Source organism: Mastigoproctus giganteus, chromosome 4 (genome assembly GCF_048544385.1).
Source record: "Mastigoproctus giganteus isolate SK-2022 chromosome 4, ASM4854438v1, whole genome shotgun sequence".
Classification (NCBI taxonomy): Eukaryota; Metazoa; Arthropoda; class Arachnida; order Uropygi; family Thelyphonidae; genus Mastigoproctus; species Mastigoproctus giganteus.
In genome coordinates, this window is record NC_143578.1 from 92726425 (window position 1) to 92746098 (window position 19674).

Genomic DNA, 19674 nt, shown 5'->3' on the forward strand with positions numbered 1-19674 from the left:
CCCTTCTCCTGTCTGCAATTTCTGTACACATTGTACTTCCTATATTCAAATTCTTCATCGGTGACAGGATCTGGAAAGGTTGAGCAGATGGGCTGAGAGGTGGCAAATGAAGTTTAACATTGACAAATGTAGAGTACTACACATGGGAAACAGCAACCCCAGAGCAACGTATCAACTCTGGTACTACACTGACAGTGGTAGAGAATGAAAGGGACCTGGGGGTGGTGGTGCAGGCAGATATGAAGTTCTCTGAGCAGTGCAGACGGGCTGCAAGAGTAGCTCATGGTGTATTGTCAATGATATATAGGAATTTTTCTAGCAGGGATAAGGAGGTGATTATTCCCTTGTATAAGGCAATGGTCAGGCCACACCTAGAGTACTGTATACAGGTCTGGAGGCCTCATTTCAAGAAGGATGTAGAGCTGCTGGAACGAGTGCAGAGAAGGGCAACAAGATTAGTGAATGGAACAAAGGGGTGCTCTTATGAAGAAAGGCTTAAGTTTTGCAAATTACAGTGTCTGGAGACTAAGCACCAGCGAGGTGATCTGATAGAGGTGTATAAAGCATTGAATGGTTTGAGCATGCTCAATGCTGATGGGATTCTTCCTCTCGCTCAGAATAATCACCTGAGAGGGCATAAATTCAAATTGAGGAAAGAAAGATGTAGGATCGACGTGCGGAAATTTGCCTTTAGCCAGCGGGTGGTTGGTTGGTGGAACAGACTTCCATCCCTTGTCGTGGAAGTTGATAGCCTAAATAAGTTTAAGGCTCAGCTGGACAGGTATTTTGAACGAACAGAGGGGTGAAGTGGAAGTGGTTTTTTTTTTTTTTTTTTTTGGCTGATGCTGCATAAGCTTGCTTTCTTGCATCAAATGCCTCTACTAATGCTAATGAGTGATACCAATCTCTAATATACCCACAATATCTGCATTTAATGACTTAATCAGTACTTCAAATTCATAAAATTTATTTTCTATGCTCCTAGCATTGCTGTAGATGGAAATATGCATGATCCTGTTTTTTCCTCCTAGTTACCTTAACACAGTCTGTGTATTTACTTGTTTCATGATTACTCATAGTAGGGCTTGAAATCTGACACCTTGCTTTCCAGGCTGCTGCATGTTCTTGCTACTGCTTCTACTGCTGTGCAGTAGAAGCAGTAGCAAGAACATGTAGCAAGAATTACTTCTACTTTGTCTGTGGTTCTAGTTAATTTATTAGTCTGTTCTCTCACCCCCAGGCTATCAGTTTTTCCACGCACTTAACTCTGACTTACTAGCATCAGCAAATATTCTTGTATTCTATCCCTGTAAAAACATTCTCTCCCGATAACAAGGACAGACCATGCTGTGAAAACTTCTACTCCATGAGCCTTGCATATTCTCTCCATGGCTGAATTGATTGACAAGGCTCTCAATATGTATTCCCTCCTATTATGTGTGGCAGGATTGTAGATACCTTCAAATATTATCCTAACTGGGAAATTTTTCCCAACATTGTAAGTCCTCAGATCTCCTACACTTAATATCATTAATGCCAATGTGTGCAACATCACCTTTAATACCCTTAAAAGATGATATCTGCTCTAAAACATTATCTACTTTTGCCCCAGGAAGATGAAACCTGGTCCTATTCCACTTAACCTCTTTTGCACAATATATTTCCTTGACTATAGAGTTACCAACAATAATTATGTTCTGTGGGACTTGCACATTCTGCCTTTGGTTTTGGTGCTGTGTTGCCTGATGCACAAGTGAGGGATCTGGTGTTGAGTTGGACAGCTGAGGGCTTTATGGGCATCCCCCCATTTTAATTTCTTCAAGGTGATCCACCCTGTTTTTCAAACTCTTATAATTCCCATCACATCGCTGTATTTGTGCCTGATTTCTGTACTCTTTGCACTAAGCACATACAAAGACATTTGCATTGGCTGTATCATCCCATTCCACATAAGTTTGGAAATGTTGCACAAGTAACACATTTCGTAAGGCTGTGATTAGTGGAAGAACTACTCCCTTCAGTTCTCCCCTTGAATATTTTGAATCCTTTGTGATGTTTTTGATATACAGTGGACCCCCGCTTTACAATATTAATTTGTTCCAGAGACACCATCATATTGTGGAAATATCATAACGTGAACCCAATAACACACTGATTTTTGATAATTTGTTCCAAGTCCTTGGAAGTTGAAATTTTCACTATATAACTAAGCTATTTATCTCTGTAAAAGGTGACTTTTATAATAGAAATTGTATTAGTTTTATATAGAATACTGAATACCATATTTTCCAGTGTATACCATGCACCTTTTATCTAAAAATAACTCCCCCTAAAATTGTGGTGCGTCTTATACACCAGAATAAACAGTAGAGCATGATACAAATTAGAAAAAAATAAAAAAATGCTGATAGCACCACACATTTTTACTTATTCACTACGCCCCCCCCAAATGCTTAAAATGATAATTGTTAATTATAAACATTAAAAAAAAAAAAAAAATCGTAATTTTCGTTTAACTTACATTGGAAAAGCTGTGTCAACGGTGGTGTGGTGATGGAGCTGGAAGAGAATCTTTTACCATCAAGATATCAGGACAATGTTCAGGATCTAGTGTTCTTTCCGATCGCTGCCTCCTTCTACTTATGGCATAAACTGTCCAAAGTGGTTTGCTTTTAGCGCTTTCTCTGAAGGTTCTTGAAATAACTTAACACCTGATCTTCAAATTTGCTGGTGATCAATTCAGTGGTTTCAATATTTGGATTTTTTTCTTACTGTCCTCTTCACAATATCCCACACAGCAAACATCCTTAATTTCTTGAGTTATTGCTACACAGTCATCCTCCTCATGTTCCTCAGCTCCACTGTCATGCTTGCCCATCTGCTGTAATTCCTGAAGCTCCTCTGTTGTCAACTCCCTTCCGTGGTCCACAATTAACTCCTACACGCCGCCGCATCAATCTCTAGAACCAAGGATTCACCAAGAGTGATAATTTCCTGCTCTAGAACACCTTCAGCTTCAAAATCACGGATGACTGAAGTCCATAAGTTCTTCCAGGCTGCATTGAGGTACCGAGCTGAAACTTCATTCCAAGAACTGACAATCATTTGTACACAGTCTAAGATTGTTAAGCCAGAATTCCTTTAAGGTGATAGCTCTGTCTCCTGAAATCTCTTCAAAGCACTTTGCAAGCATCTTCTTTGTGTAAATTTTTTTAAAGTTGGCAATCACTTTCTGATCCATCGGCTGAAGCAGAGGGGTGGTATTGGGTGGGAGAAATTTGATAGTAATGAAGTTAAATTGCTCCTCCAGAGATTGGGCAAGTTGGGAATCATGACCTGGAGCATTATCAAAAATTAACAGTGCCTTTAAAGGAAGTTTGTTTTTTTCTAAGTAATCTTTGACTGAAGGACAAAACACTTCAAATACCCATTCATTGAAGAGGTGTCTTGTCACCTAGGCCTTCTTGTTACACTGCCAAAAGACCTGCTTTTGATGACCTTTTGCTGTTTAAACACTGGGAATTTCTGAGTGGTAAACCAACATTGGCTTGATTTTAAAATCACCACAGGCATTAGACCCTAACAGCAGAGTAAGCCTATCCTTATAGGCTTATGACCAGGCAACGAGACCTCTTCTTTTGTGATGTATGTTCGCCTAGGCATCCTTTTCCAAAAGAGGCCCATTTCGGCTATATTAAAGATGTTGAGGAAGGTAACCCTCCTTCTCAATGAGCTCTTGAAACTCCACCTTAAAGTTTTCAGCTGCTTCCTGATCAGCACTGCAAGCCTCTCCATGTCTTATGACACTTTTGCCGACCGGGCTAGCCGAGTGGGTAAAGTACTTGCCCAGCAACCCAAAGGTCGCGGGTTCGATTCCCGCCTCGGGCTTGGATCAAAGTACTGCAAAAACCTTGGGAGGTGCATTATGGCCACAGAAGCCGATGCGCCAACAACTACCAAATCAAAAAAAAAAAAAAAAAAAAAAAAAGACACTTTTATTAATACTGGACTACCGGACCTTTTTCTAAAACTGTTGAACCGACCTTTTCTGGCTTTAAAGTCCACATATCACTAGCTGATGGTGTTTTAGTCTTTAAGTCCTCAAAAATCTGCTTTGCATGTTCACAAATGTATTGTCCAGAAACTGTATCACCCTTCATTTGTTTTTCTTTTATCCACAGCAACAAAAGCCTTTCCATTTCTGCAATCAGTTCTTTGCCTTTTTGGACTATGTTAGATTCATCACTTACTTTAACTTTTTTAAGGTTTTCTTTTTGTTTCACTATGGCAGAAATGGTTGACTGTGAAACACCATATTTGCACACCAGTGAACTAATTTTAGCACCATCATCATGCTTTTTCACTATTTCTTGTTTAATTTTAATTGAAATTTTAGCATTAGCGTTAGCAGAGGTATTTGATGCAAGAAAGCAAGCTTATTGCAGCATCAGCCAAAAAAAAAAAAAAAAAAACCACTTCCACTTCACCCCTCTGTTCGTTCGAAATACCTGTCCAGCTGAGCCTTAACTTATTTAGGCTATCAACTTCCACGACAAGGGATGGAAGTCTGTTCCACCAACCAACCACGCGCTGGCTGAAGGCAAATTTTCGCACATCTATCCTACATCTGTCTTTTCTCAATTTGAATTTATGCCCTCTCAGGTGATTATTCTGAGCAAGAGGAAGAATTCCATCAGCATTGAGCATGCTCAAACCATTCAAGGCTTTATACACCCCTATCAGATCACCTCGCTGGTGCCTAGTCTCTAGACACTGTAATTTGCAAAACTTAAGCCTTTCTTCGTAAGAGCACCCCTTTGTTCCATTCACTAATCTTGTTGCCCTTCTCTGCACTCGTTCCAGCAGCTCTACATCCTTCTTGAAATGAGGCCTCCAGACCTGTATACAGTACTCTAGGTGTGGCCTGACCATTGCCTTATACAAGGGAATAATCACCTCCTTATCCCTGCTAGAAAAATTCCTGGATATCATTGACAATACACCATGAGCTATTCTTGCAGCCCATCTGCACTGCTCAGAGAACTTCATATCTGCCTGCACAACCAACCCCCCCAAGCCCCTTTCATTCTCTACTGTCAGTGTAGTACCACAGAGTTGGTACATTGCTCTGGGGTTGCTGTTTCCCATATGTAGTACTCTACATTTGTCAATGTTAAACTTCATTTGCCACCTCTCAGCCCATCTGCTCAACCTTTCCAGATCCTGTTGCAGCAGCATACCGTCAGTAGTGTCCTTGACAACCCTGCCAACCTTCGTATCGTCTGCAAACTTGGACATTTAAGCTTGGTATACCATCATTAATATCATTTATAAATACAGAAAACAATAATGGACCCAATACTGAACCCTGAGGGACTCCACTAATAACATTAGTCCACGATGAGCAGTGTCCATTGATTACCACTCTGTCTTCTCTCCTTCAACTACCCCTTTATCCATAGCAGCAATTTGCCTCCACATGTGCAACAGTATCAAAAGCCTTTCTAAGATCCAAGTACATAATATCAAAGTTATTCCCTGCATCCAGTTCTTTTGTGACTGCATCATAGTATCCAATTAAACCTTTTCTTCTTACTGTGCTCTTTAGGGGCCATATTATGCAATGTTGTATGTTCAAGAATTCAATACAGTAAATTTATGGAAAGCAAGCACAGAAAAAATCACTTGAACTAAAGGAAAACGTAGAGCAAAATAAGTAGGCACCAGTGATCACTGGTTAGTAGAATCAGCCACTCAAATCATTAAAATTGCACTACACTTTCACTGTTTATTGCTATGTTTTGTTATAAGAATGAATTTTGAATGCATTTGTGATATTTTTCCTAAAGCACGTTTTTGAAGGTCACTACCATAAAAACAATTCACACTTTCCAGTTTATTGAGCTTTTCTGTTAGTGCAAGCTGTTATAAATGGGTAGTAAACTCCATCTTATTGCATTTGTAATAATACTGATAACTGGAATTCTGTAGGTTTCTACCTTACAATATTATGGTGAAATATTTCCTCTTCATTGAAATCATAAAAAACAAAAATAGATTTTCAGAATCTTCTCTTCATTCCTATTTTTTAAGCTCCGTTTAATTGAATTAATTAATTAAAATTCATTTTGCAAACGCGATGACAATATCCCGTGCTTACTACATATCATACAGTGAAAGGTATTTTATTATGGAGAGTCTATCGTAAAGTGATTTCATCGTATAGTGAACCCATTATAAAGCAGGGAGCCTACTGTACTATAATTTTAGTTCTTGATTCAAGTAACTTTCACTGTTGTAACCTAGAGGCAAGGAATTCTGCTTTATCTTCAAATAAGTTTATATCACATACTAAGCCATTCAACTCTTCTTGTTTAATAAGTGTGTGTTATAATATGACAGATGATATGAGAGGATTGATGCTTGTCTCTTATGGATATCATTAAATTTTGTAATACAGAAATAGCAATTATCATTATATTGCAGTTCTCAACAAACCATAGGAACAGCAAAAGGCATACTTTTAATTTTCCCAGTTAGCCTCAGATTTGTGGTGAAGCCCCAGGGGCTCCCATCTGGTGAGTATGGGCTTGGCACACCCAGGGCCTTAGCTGGATATCATCATTCTTCTCTTTCTTGGTGATTCCCTTATACTTCTGACTCTTATTTTTCTCTCTCTCTCTCTCTCTCTCTCTCTCTCTCTCTCTCTCACACACACACACACACACACACAGTAACTCAGAAATTTGTTTTTGGCTGATGCAGCAAAAGCATCAGGCTTTTTTGCACCATATGACTAATAATATGTTGAACCCTATTTTTTTTATTTTTTTATTTTTTTCTGATCACCACACAGGACATGGGTCTTTCAAAGCTAAATTCACCAGGTTTAGGATTGTGGAAGACCCAAACTGCCATTATGGCTCCCCAGAGACCTGGGAGCATCTCCTCTACCACTGTGACATTTACGCGGACCTTAGGTGCTCTCTTATGACAAGAATTCATACATCCCCATGAATGTGGAGCACTGCCTGTTTGACACAGCTGAAGAATACACAGCCTTCACCACCTTTGCAAAGGATCTATTCCAGAGGCAAAAAACCCTACCCAGAATGTAAGAGATCTGGGAATTGGAATGTATTCTGCTATCGAAATCGACTGGCAGCCTCACTCACTTAAAGACTGCCCTGATCATTAACCCATCTCAGACAGAACCTCTGTCTCATGGATGACGCCAAATTGGACCGCTACCTAAATTGGACTCTTTACCAACGGTGACAGTGTGCTCTCTACTGCCAATTCCTGATGGCGATCTATACCGGACTCCCTTGCCGTTTTCTCCATACCTTTTCCTTGGTTCGGAGGAGGAAGCAGTCCTGTCTCCTTCCCTCCCCTACTGACCCTTATCCTTCTCCTTGTGCGGCACGGGACTGCCTCACTGAACATCCTGGGATCACCTTCTCTATTGTCCCCATACTTGTCTTTTACCCCATCTTCAGTCTCCCCCCCCACTCTACCTAATTTGCCAGTGTATACCCCGCAAACTTCAGAAACTTAATTTCGTCCAAATTAAATTGCATAAACCTCATTTGGCTTTTTCTAATTCCAGCGCTCATCCTAGCTGTTTTTTTTTTTTTTTTTTAAGGCCCTAGTCACCGAAATCTCAGGAAACTAGGTGGCAGTACCTACCAGAGTATATATATATATAAGCTACTGGGTTCCTGGTCTGCCTCCACGGGTCGTAAGTGGGGGTAACGTTGGGCCCCATCTGCGGTCCAGTGGCTAAATGATCAGAAGAACAACTGTACACGACACTAAACAATCCAAGACCCACACACTTTTAAATCTCTGGCATTTACAGTATAGTGTAACACACCACAATGTAAACTACACGGAGATGGGGAAAACCCCTGGTGCCGCTTGACCCTAAATACACTTACACTCTATCAACCAATGTAGAAAAAATTTGCACGTTGAGTAATAATATCAGTTTTCTTCCTATGAATTTTTTGTTGTGAACCCTCCTCAAATTTAGCAGAAATTTTCAGGGTGATTCACACTTCCTTTGCTTCTGATTAAACATTTTAACAATATAATTCTAAGCAAAACACAGGAGAAACACATAGTATGCAATATATATGCAGTTAGAATTGTATGCATACTTTCACTACAACTGTCTTTCTGTTACAAAAGCGAGGTGGGAAGCAGGCAGACAGACAAGGTTGAACATGTAACATGTTAACTCTCCCCAAGCTTATTGCCATCTGTGAATAAACACAAACATTATTTGCAAGTAGTACAACTGATCAGTGTCATATCTATTTCCCAAAGTTGTAGTTAGTGGGTTATGTGTTTACCTATTATGCATTTAATAGGTAAACACAAAAATTTGTGTATGTAGAAATTATGATGTGGTGTGAAATTTTAATAGTTATTTTTGAAATCTACACATAAAAATTGACTGCAAACGGCTGATATAATAGTGGAGATAAAAATCATATTGGCCATTGTTTTTGTTTGGCCTCCATGTTTGATTCTTTATTCCTGGCTGTGTGTATATTAATAGTTTTCTTCCACCAGCTAAATTATAATAAAATTACATAATTCTTCAGCAGAACATATTTGGTAACTGAACAAAAATCTGAAAAGTATTCTCATATTTCTGCTCATTTTTGTTGTTTTTATTGTTTAAAGAGACAAAATAAATTGCAACACTAATTTCTTCTTCATGATGGCTAATGTTTTTAAATATTAATGCATTTTAAGTATGATATTTAGAAACACAAAGCATATTTAAAATTTGTTCTGTTATTTCATTGATAATAATGCATTTTGAATTATTTAATTAATTTTTTTTCCCCTCCTAAGTAGTGTGTGACTTTTTTTTTTTTTTTTTTTATTGCAAGACTGAATATATATAAGCAGAGCTGGCCTCAAAATTTGTGGGGTCCTGTTCAAGAATTACTTGCCGGGCCCCATGAAAAACTTCTGCAGGGTGTTTTTGTAATAGTGATTTTTTTTTTTTTTTTTTACTTTTTCAAATTTTACATTAACTAAGACATAATTAAATCATTTTATATTATACTGAAAAAAATTTTATATATGAATAATATTTAATACATTAATCAACAATATTGTTTTGACTATTTCAGTGTGGGCGCCCTGTTCAACAGAACTGGTTGAACGTGCTTGTGGCCAGCACTGTATATAAATCATATGCTCTGCAGTAATTGGGATCAAATTTTGCTGTTATTTGTATTAATTTTAAAACATTCCATTGTTGTTTTCCTCTAGCCTTTTAGTTCCTCTAAAAGCTAAATTTTTTGTTAAATACTGAATTGTATAAATGATTTTTTCTGTGTTGATTTAAATTATTTTTGTTTTAATTTATTGATTACTTTCCAATTTTTAAATAGGTTATTAATTCTGTCTATATATATCTATTTAATATATATATTTTTTTATATAAAAGTCTATGTGAAATTATTTTTCCTTTGTGTGGTCTTTAAATGTTGCTATAAACAAAGCCAGCATTGAAACCCTGTGTTACTTGCTAATCGAATCTTATAATTAAATATTTTACATGAAATATATTGAATTATTACATTTTATATAAATTTACCAGTCTCTTAAAACTTTCTCCATCAATCAGTAATATTTGATAATATGAAACGGACAATTTCTTTTGGAATTATCTTTAACGAAATTAATTTTTTCTTCTGGGCTAGGACCAATTTTAACTAAATTCTAATGTTATTGATTTGTTCTGGCCTCCATCCTGAACCATCAGAAACCATTAAAGATTCAATTTCTTCTACATGTTCTTCTTTCACTAAATTTTCAGTGTGTTGCTGTTCCTGTTATTCAGACAGTTCTTCCAAGTTGATTAAATTAAAAGAGGTTCACTATTGTAATAAAGCTAGAATGGTCATCTCAACAAAACAACAGGAACAGTTTAATTTCAATATGTACTGTATGTTAAAATAAAACTAAGACTACAACAGCTACTCCAATTTCTCAACTGCTCTGTAAAAATCAGACTTAGTCTCTTTTTACTGATGCCCATGAAACTAATTTCACTTATTTTTAAATTTACAAGAAATACGTTTATCCACCCTCAACTATTAAATGAAATTCATCCTAGAATTTGTTTATTCTGGCACAACATATATTCTCATGTTCAATCTTGCTATACCTTTTAGAAAATTTGCAAACATGCTGATAACAATTGTCATCATTGCATGAATAAGTCAACTCAGTCAGACCAAAGACCCACTGATAAGAAACATTAGCCATTCTCACACATTCAAGAATTACAACAATGGTGATTTTGGTTCTCAGCCTTTTTTTTTTTTCAAAAAAAATGCACCACTGTGTAACAGTATGTTGCTGATTGCCAGCAAATCTTTGCTGAAAATTACAGTTCTGCCATATCTAATAGAACATGTATAATTGTCCCTTAGTTGACACTTAAACATATTGAAACCAAACAAACTGTCACTATCCATACTGTGACAGTATTGTGCCCCCCCCCCCAAGAATCTGGTACCTATGTGCTGTGCAGATACCCTTCTTGGTGGTGCCTCCGTAGCCAGATGGGCAGGAGCAGCAGTTCGTAGCACACGCTTCTTGATTAGCCCGGGGTTCGAGCCCATGACCACCAAATACGGAGAATGCGGAAAGGTCAGGGAATGACCACTGCATATCCCCAGAGCAATATGGCCTTAGTTGCTAATGCTCTTAAAAACCAAAAATAACAATATAACCCTTCTTGATGTAGCCTTGAAGATGGCTCTGCCACACATTGACTGATGCTTAAATGCAATTCTGTGTGAACATTCAAATGTCCAATTGGACATCCAGTGATATTACTCAATGTTAGTGAGTCTATTTGAGAGGTCAGATGTCGACAGTGTTCTAATGGACACCAATCATTTGTCATTCACACATTGTTGTTATAAGGTTTGTGTTGGCACACTTAGTGGAAGAAGTTGGAAGTTCCACCTTCTAGAAAATTGTTTTCTCACACTAATGTCTCACAGAAAGTTTAACGAAAATATTGAAGTTTGCCCGTTGGGCAGCGGTGCCCAACGAGAGATGTCTACAGAACAACAGCTACAACAACATTGAGCAGGAACACCTCCTTTGCTTCTAAAGAACTCTTTCTCTTGCCCTGCACAAAACGAAGGGCAAGAAATTCCCTGGAAGACCTCTGAGCCAAAAATATTAAAAAGCTTGCAAAAATGCACCTGAACCTCTTATTAAACCTCGACAACCAGTGTCTGGACAGTTCAGGCACCTCTGTAGCCAGGTGGGCAGGAGCAGCAGTGCGTAGCACATGCTTCTTGATTAGACCCTGGTTCGAGCCCATGACCACCAAATACAGAGGATGCGGAAAGGTCAGGGAATGACCACCGCATATTCCCTGAGCAATATGGCCTTAGTTGCTAATGCTCCTAAAAAACAAATAATAACAATAACTAGACAGTTCCTAGACAACTGGAAGGTAGTTAACCTTAGTCTTATCTTAAAGGTTTCCAGCAAGGCACCACAGCAGCCCTGGTCATATAGGCCCATTACACTGCTATCAATTCACAGCAAGGTATCTGAAGGACTTCTCTTGCCAAAACTACAGGTCTGCTATGAGCAAAGAACCTTCAAGCACCAGACCAGTTTGGTTTTACCCAGGCATCTCAATTGGCAATACAGATAGTCCTTGATTCATACCGGGGTTAGGTTCCTGGGGGGACAGGTGCAAATGAAACCCTTTATATAATGAAGTCAATCGGAAATCACAGGGTTAGGTTCCGGGCACCAAAAATTTTACTTACCACTTTGCATTGATTATTTTATTGGCAATCTTCATAGTTGTAGTAATAGACAATGGAGGCATATTCATAGCCCTACACACATTAGGGCAGCTTTCACCAGCTTCCATACTCCGAATAACTTTCATCTTATTTTCCAATGTGATAGATCGACGTGCCTTTTTCTTGCTTTCATTTGCACTAGGATTCAATGAACTTCTTTTACCAGACATGGCATCTCTTTATTTTATTAAATTAAAAACTTTATAACATGATTGGCAAAAACTGCACACGGTTATCACTATTATTAATTATTATTTAATTTATTAATAGCATAATTAATAAAAAATGTTAGTGTAATAAATTTCCAACACGTGTAAATGGCGTAAGCAACAACCAACAATGCTTCACCACATGGACCTTTACCACCACCACCACCATTGGCGCACTATGGTCTCAGTAGCTGATGCGCCCAATAAATCCCGAAACAAACAAACAAACCTTTACCACCAGCATCCACAAGTGACTACTATGAGAGCAGGAATCTTTCTTGTCTCTGATTGGCTATAATACAGATGTGCTCATTGGCTCAGATTGTCCTAACCAAGTGAACAGTGCATGATACTTAGTACAGTATGATGCCAATAAATTTTTTCTGATGATTTTAAACTTTAAATTTATAAAAAAAATTGCAGAAAAAAAATTAAAATTAAAAAATTCCAAAATAAATAAATAAATAAATAAAAAAAATGGCCTTGTGGTTAGTGATTGACACTTGCAAATTGGCGCAAATTGGACCAGTACAAAACGAGGGCTACCTGTACTGCAATACCACCCACCACTTTGCTTATTAGAGGCTTGAAGTGCTGGAACCCATGTTTAGTCTCCAGAGCTAAGTTCCGATCAACCCTTCCTATCTCTTCCATCATGCAGTATCACTGATGAATTTTGATGTTATGTGAACATCATGATGAGATCCAATCTTCCTTACATTTCGAGGGTAGAGCTCTAAAACGGTGTTTGCAGGCCGGCCGCTAGTTAGTACATCGCACCGAACCTACTGGTAACTCTTTAGGAGGCTTCCGACTCGCCTAGTGTATAATCTTCCTACCTCTATTCTGCCAGATAGTGACTGGAGGGAGTTCGAGTAGTGTGTATGCTGGAGGGCATTGTCAAGGCCACATTATGTCAAGGATCTGGGTATATTCATTCTTACCATGTGTGTGCCATATCCAAATATTTCATTATGTCATACAGCATCCCCCCCCCCAACTTTTTCTTACTATTGAATACACCACGAATTGTCAAACTAATAGAGTAAGCTTATTGTGAAAAGATCAAAACCTCCCAAACACTTCCTAGTTCATTTCACAAATATACGTGGTCTCAATTCTAATCTCAATGATGTCCATTTCCACTTGCAGTCTGCCAAACCCCATGTACTTTTTCTGACAGAATCTCAGTTATCGGTTAATTCAACTAATGCTCATCTCAATTGACCAAATTATTTGCTGTATGATTCCTTTCGCCTCAAATGTGGTACTTGTGCATATGTCCGTTCCAATATTCCCTGTCAGAGACTTGATAATTTGAAATATCCACCTTTCGATCTTCTCTGGCTTAAAATCTCTCTCTACCTCATTATGTCAACTTCATCTGTTGTCTCTACCGTTCTCCCAACTCCATTAATCACTTGGAGCTCTTTGACTTCCTCTCATTGCAAATTGACTTTCTCCAGTCCAACTTTCCTAACAGTGAGGTAATTTTCTTTGGTGATTTTAATGTTCACAACTCCAGCTGGCTTCCGTTTTCTAGTTAAACCGACCCAGCTGGTCGTGATGCTGCACTTTTGCAATTACTAATGACCTTGCACAGATTGTTCATTTACATACAAGAATACTGGACAGTCCTAACCATACAGCCAACACGCTTGATCGTTTTCTCAAAAACAACCCTTTTAAGTACACGGTCGAAGTAAGTGGTCCTTTAGGCACCTCAGATCACAACTTGGTGATTGTCTCTTCTCAAATGGAGCTGTTATCTCACGGCTATTCCCAACCTCGTATTGTTTGCATTAAAAGAATGCAAAATAGGATGACCTGCAAGATTTAGTTTCTTTTTTTCCTTGGTTGGATTACTGTTTCAAAATTTCTGATGTCAACGTTTGCTCAGATTGTGTCAGTGAAACTATTCTTGTACGAATGGAATCCTTTATTTCACACTTCACTTTAAAATGTCGTCCTTTATCTAAACCTTGGTTTTCCAATAAATGTGCTAAGGCTGTTCAAGAAAAGAATGTTGCATATTGTAATTGGCTTGTTTCCAATTCTTCAGTTTCATTTTCTGCCTACACCAAAGCTCGCAACAATTGTAAAGCAGTTATTAATCAGTCCAAACTAGATTTTGAATAGGCTAAGAGTAAAAAACTTGCTTCTTGCCCTAATAGTAGCCAAGCATTCTGGTCTCTTGCGAAAGATATTGGCTGCAACTTTTGCCCATCTCTGCTCTCACCTCTGTCAAAACTAGATGGTTCTATTATCACCTTGGCCAAGGATAAAGCTGACCTGCTAGCATCCCATTTTTCTTCCAACTCACGTATTAATGATTTTGGTAAAATACCTCCCACCATTCCTAGCCCACTGCATTCGATGCCTCCTGTGATCTTCCATTAAAAGTATGTCAGAAGGATTTCGACGAATCTTGATGCTAAGAAAGCTCCAGGTCCTGTTGGTATTTCTCTACTTGTTCTCAAAACCTGTGCTCCTGAACTTACTCCCATTCTTTGCTGCCTTTTTTCACTTTCTTATTCCACAGGTGTTTTTCCTTCTGCTTGGAAATTTGCTCATATCCAGCCAGTTCCTAAAAAGGGTGACAAATCCCTCCCATCCAATTATCGTCCCATTGCAATTAATTCTACTCTTTCTAAAGTAATGGAGAAATCGATTAACTGTCAACTCTTTAACTACCTATAAACTTTCCATCTGATTAACAATCGCCAGTATTGATTCCGTCACTGTCGATCCACTGATGATATTCTGGCTTACATTACTCATTTATGGACAAATTCAATGGAAAAGTTCGGTGAAACACAAGCAGTTTCTCTTGACATCTCAAAGCCTTTCGATCATATTTGACATAAAGGTTTTCTAAACAAGCTTCCATCTTATGGTTTGCCAACTGTTTTTTGTAATTGGTTATCCAGTGTTCTCTCTGATCGCTCACTGAGGGTGATGGTAGATGGCTCTCTGTCTTCTAACTTCTCCACTAATGCTGGTGTCCCTCAAGGTTCAGTGCTTTCCCCAACTCTTTTCCTCTTGTATATTAGTGACCTTCTTCCATTGACTGGAAATCCTATCCATAGTTTTGACGATGATAGCACATTGCATTCCACTTTCCATTTTGAGAAACCTTGCCCTGCTCATTCTGCTTCAACTTCTGGAATATCCGCTACCAATTCCTAAAATTCCAATCTCCAGTGGGGCAAAGACAACTTCGCTGATTTCCATCCTTCTAAAACTCAGTCTTGTCTTATTCTCGCAAAAAGGATTCTTCTGCTCCTATGCTTTTCTTTGGTGACACTCCGATATCCATGCAAAATGATGTATCTCTTTTGGGGATTATCCTGACTTTTAATCTCTCTTGGCACAAGCACATTACAAATGTGCTTGTGCTATTTAAAAAACTTGGTTTTCTCTTTCGCTCTCAGCATTACTTTTCTTCCAAACAGCTGTTCACTCTGTACAAATCGCAAATCTGCCCTACCTTGGAATATTGTTCCCACATATGGGGCGGTGCCCTCCAAAACCTCTCTCAGGCTCCTAGATTCCATTCAGAAGAGGGCAGTTAGGTTAATTAATGACTCCTCTCTAACAGAGTCTCTCCGCTAGCTGTCTCATAGACGTACTGTTTCTGCTGCATGCCTTTTTTAGCGATACTTCCATGAGCACTGTTCTTTTGAATTGGTTTATATGATTCTAGCTCTCTCTTTCAAAATGCTCCGAATATGTGCCGCCACCAGCCGACATCCATTTACTCTCTAACTTCAAACTCGCAGAACTAACTTTTTATCTTCCTCGTTTATTCATTCAACTGCCGTTTCTGGAACAACCTTCCTTCATACGTATTTCCTTAAAATTACAGTCTACAGAAGTTCAAGTCTAATGTCAACAAATATCTTTTCTCATCTTTTCAACCATCAACCCAAGCACGGTACTAAGTACTATAGGTTCCAATACCTCTTGTGTGTGGGGTATTCATAAAAAAAAAAACCCACTCTTGAGACTTATTGAAGTAGCCACCAATACCACCTCAAAGTATTTCCTGGTAATTGCGTAGACTTCACTGCTACTTCTGATTGGCTCTGCTGGCCAGGCATCCTGAGATGCTTCGGGCAGGCTCACACCCCTGCCTTTCTATATGCATGCATCGAAGACTACCTGAGTAACATTTAAAGTCACTGTGACAAACACCTATCATTACAGCAGCTATCTGCAGAGCTCTGTCCTTGGCCCATTCCTCTGGAATGTGGAATTTCTCAGTGATCAGTTTCTCAATCTTGATTTGGGGACTGCCACGGTACCAGGCCTCTGCAGATGACTTTATCATTACCATCCCTGGTGATTCCAGGGTAGCATTGGAAACAACCAAGAACCGGACTTTGCAGATTCTTGAGGAATGGTCAAAGTGTATAAACTTATTATCTCTCCTGGAAGACAACCTCCATCCTTCTCCATGGAGAACGCTTAAAACCACTAAGCCTCCACAAATTAAGATAGTGGGCAGAATGATCAAACTGCAAATAGAAGTCAAATAAGTCTGAGTCATCCTGGATTCCAAGCTCATGTTCATTCCCCACCTGGCATATCTCCATCAGAAAGTGAGATAGTGCACAGTTATGGTTATAACAATTAGCAGACATAACTGAGACTTAATGTCACTGTCTTGCCCTACTATATAAGGCCATTTTTCTTCCCACCATAACATACTGTGGCAGAGTCTGATTTCTGTGAATCACTCTGGCAAAGAATCATCACTATACAGTGCAATAACCTCTTAACTGCTGAATTCTGATGGGATTCTTTCCATTTGTTCAGATTACGAACCTAAGGGGGCATAAATTCAAATTGAGGAAAGACAGATGTAGAATTGTTGTGCGGAAATTTGCCTTTAGACAGTCGGTGGTTAATTGCTGGAACAAACTTCCATCTGTCGTGAAAGTTGATAGATTAAATAAATTTAAGGAGGAACTGGACAAACATTTAGAGGGAATTGTTTTGTAAAAAAAAATTTTTTTTTTTTGGCTGATGCTGAATAAGCTCATACACTTGCTTTCTTGCATCACATGCCACTACTATTATTACTACTACTACATTTGCTTACTGCATGACTAGCATTCCTTCTCTTCAGGTCCTGACGGGCATTCTCCCCATGGATCTGGAAGTCATTAGATGGGAGTCTACGTTAACTCTCTAAGAGAATCCCTGCATCCATCCTGGACTGAACCCAGCTAATAATGTCAAACAGGAATGAAAAAGAATAGCAAACCAACTAATTCAAATCTGGCAAAAAAATGGCTAGAGCCAACCAAAGGCCTTATTACCAAAAAGTTCTTACCAATCGTCGATCTCTATCCCAAGCCTCTTCCATGGTTCAGTCTGCACCTACATGCTACATTTCTTTTTACAGGCCATGGTTCATTCAGTGACAAACTATCCTCAATGGGTATAGTACAGGATCCTCACTGCCCCTGTGGGTTCAGTCAAACTCTGGAGTGCCTCTTCATATAACTGTTTGCTTTGTGACGATATAAGACCAATCTTCTTCACCAGAATCCAGCAAATACCATGAGGTTATGAACACTTTCTTGTTAATGATGAGCAGCAATACTGTGCTTTCTCTCAGTTTGCCCAGGATGTATTCGCTAAAAGGAAGCATCTGCAGACCCAAGATCGCAACAGTGTCGAACCTTGCCTATAGAAGAACAAAGGAATCCACTGACTTTAAATTATATACCTCTTCAAGTAATTAGCAGTCTCATGCCTTTTTCAGGAAGAGACTGTAATCGGACTAGATTCTTATCTCTTAAACAAGGCAAAACCTGGACTTGACACCTGACTCAGGATTTGACAAACCTAGACACTTACCTTCATGTACTCTTACCTCTACATTCATCTCCATTGATAGTGACTCTTTGTACCTGTCATGGACTGCTCCTTCAAATCCAGCTATTGCTGGCTGAGATTTCTGTTGTGAGCAGCCTTGGACAATTCACACCACTGGCGATCTACACAACAAACTTACTCCTCAGGAACAGGGATATAACTTTTATCCCTGTTCCTGAGGCTCTCCCCATCTCTGGGGGTCCCTTCATCCTTTGCCTGGTGGAAGGCATCCCAAAGTTAACACTGGAGGATGTCTTTTTCTTCATCCTCCAGCTACTCTTCCTCTTACCCACCTTTTCTTGTGCTGTTCCCCCCACTATTTTTTTTTATTTATTTTTTTTTTTTTTTAACTTGATCTCCATCGAGGAAGCTCGGGTGATGCTGTTGGAAAGCAATCTGTACTGCTTGGATCATCCCCTAGTGGTGTGTACGAGCAATGTGGGGTTCCAGGGGACCCATGGACAAGTAGCCAGAAGAACAGCAGAGCACAACACAATTCTACATACACCACACACTACATACACTTCTGGCATTTATAGAGTACTGTTTTATCTCACAAGAGTATTAATGGCACGGTTGTGGGAAACCACCAGTTGTGCTTTACCCCCACACTATATACACTGTGCAACATACACCTGTACAGAAAATATCTGCTTATTCTTCATTGGAAAACATAAATGGCATGTCAATGACTTCTGTTATGACACAACATGATCTGTTTATATGCTGTTGGTCTACTGGCTTGCATAAAGGTCCATTCCTGCTTTGCACATGTACATAGATGCTAAATTTAAATACACATAGTTCTGCAGTCATCGAGATTGACCCATGGAATTTTTCACTTAGAATGACCTCAGAAATCACCTCTTGAAGTTATGGCATGAAGTCATGGAACACTCTGTACATGAATATTATAATTTTTATTAATTTATGTAATTTTTTAAAGTTTTTTTATTAGTGTATCTGTTCCTTTTACCTATAGGTGACACACCGCAGTACTGGACAAGTTATGGTCTTGAAGATGAACATGACTCCTAGCAACCGACCAAACATGCTTCGTGAAGTTCAGCTAATGAACAGGCTTTCTCATCCAAATATCCTTAGGTATATAACATTTTTTATGGTGTTTTGTACTAAAAATATTAACATTACTAGAGGCACATGATGCAAGAAAGCAAGCTTATTCAGCATCAGCCAAAAAAAAAAAAAAAAAAAGTCCTTCCCATTTCACTGATCCATTCATTTCAAATGTATGTCTAGTTCTTAAATTTATTTAAAGCCTTAAATTTATTTAAGCTATCAACTTCCACAACTACAGATGAGTTTGTTTAAGCAATCAACTACCCGCTAGCTAAAGGCAACTTTCCTCAGTTTGAATCTATGCCCCCTCAGTTTTGTAATCTGAACAAGAGGAAGAATCCCATCAGCATTGAGCCTGCTCAATCCATTCAAGGCCTTATACACCTCAATCAGATCACCTCACAGGTGCCTAGTCTCCAGAAGCTGCAATTTGCAAAACTTAAGCCTTTCTTCCTAAGACACCCCTTTGTTCCCTTCACTAGTCTTGTTGCCTTTCTCTGTACTCATTCTAGCAACTCTACATCCTTCCTAAAATGAGGCCTCATCTGACATCCATTGATGATGGTGGCTGTGACGATATGATATACACTGTCCAGTCAAAATATTTTGCTCCCCACCTGGAGGCA

General features: G+C 38.8%; 1 protein-coding gene across 5 annotated transcripts in view; it reads left to right on the forward strand.

Annotated features, from left to right (window-relative positions):
• cdi (serine/threonine kinase) overlaps positions 1-19674 on the forward strand; it is a 242961-nt gene that overhangs the window by 112967 nt on the left and 110320 nt on the right. For all 5 annotated transcript variants that reach the window (XM_090372811.1, XM_090372814.1, XM_090372813.1 and 2 more), the window contains one exon: positions 18951-19072. In XM_090372811.1, the coding sequence (XP_090228937.1) occupies positions 18951-19072 (122 nt within the window). The remainder of the gene's footprint in view (positions 1-18950; positions 19073-19674) is intronic.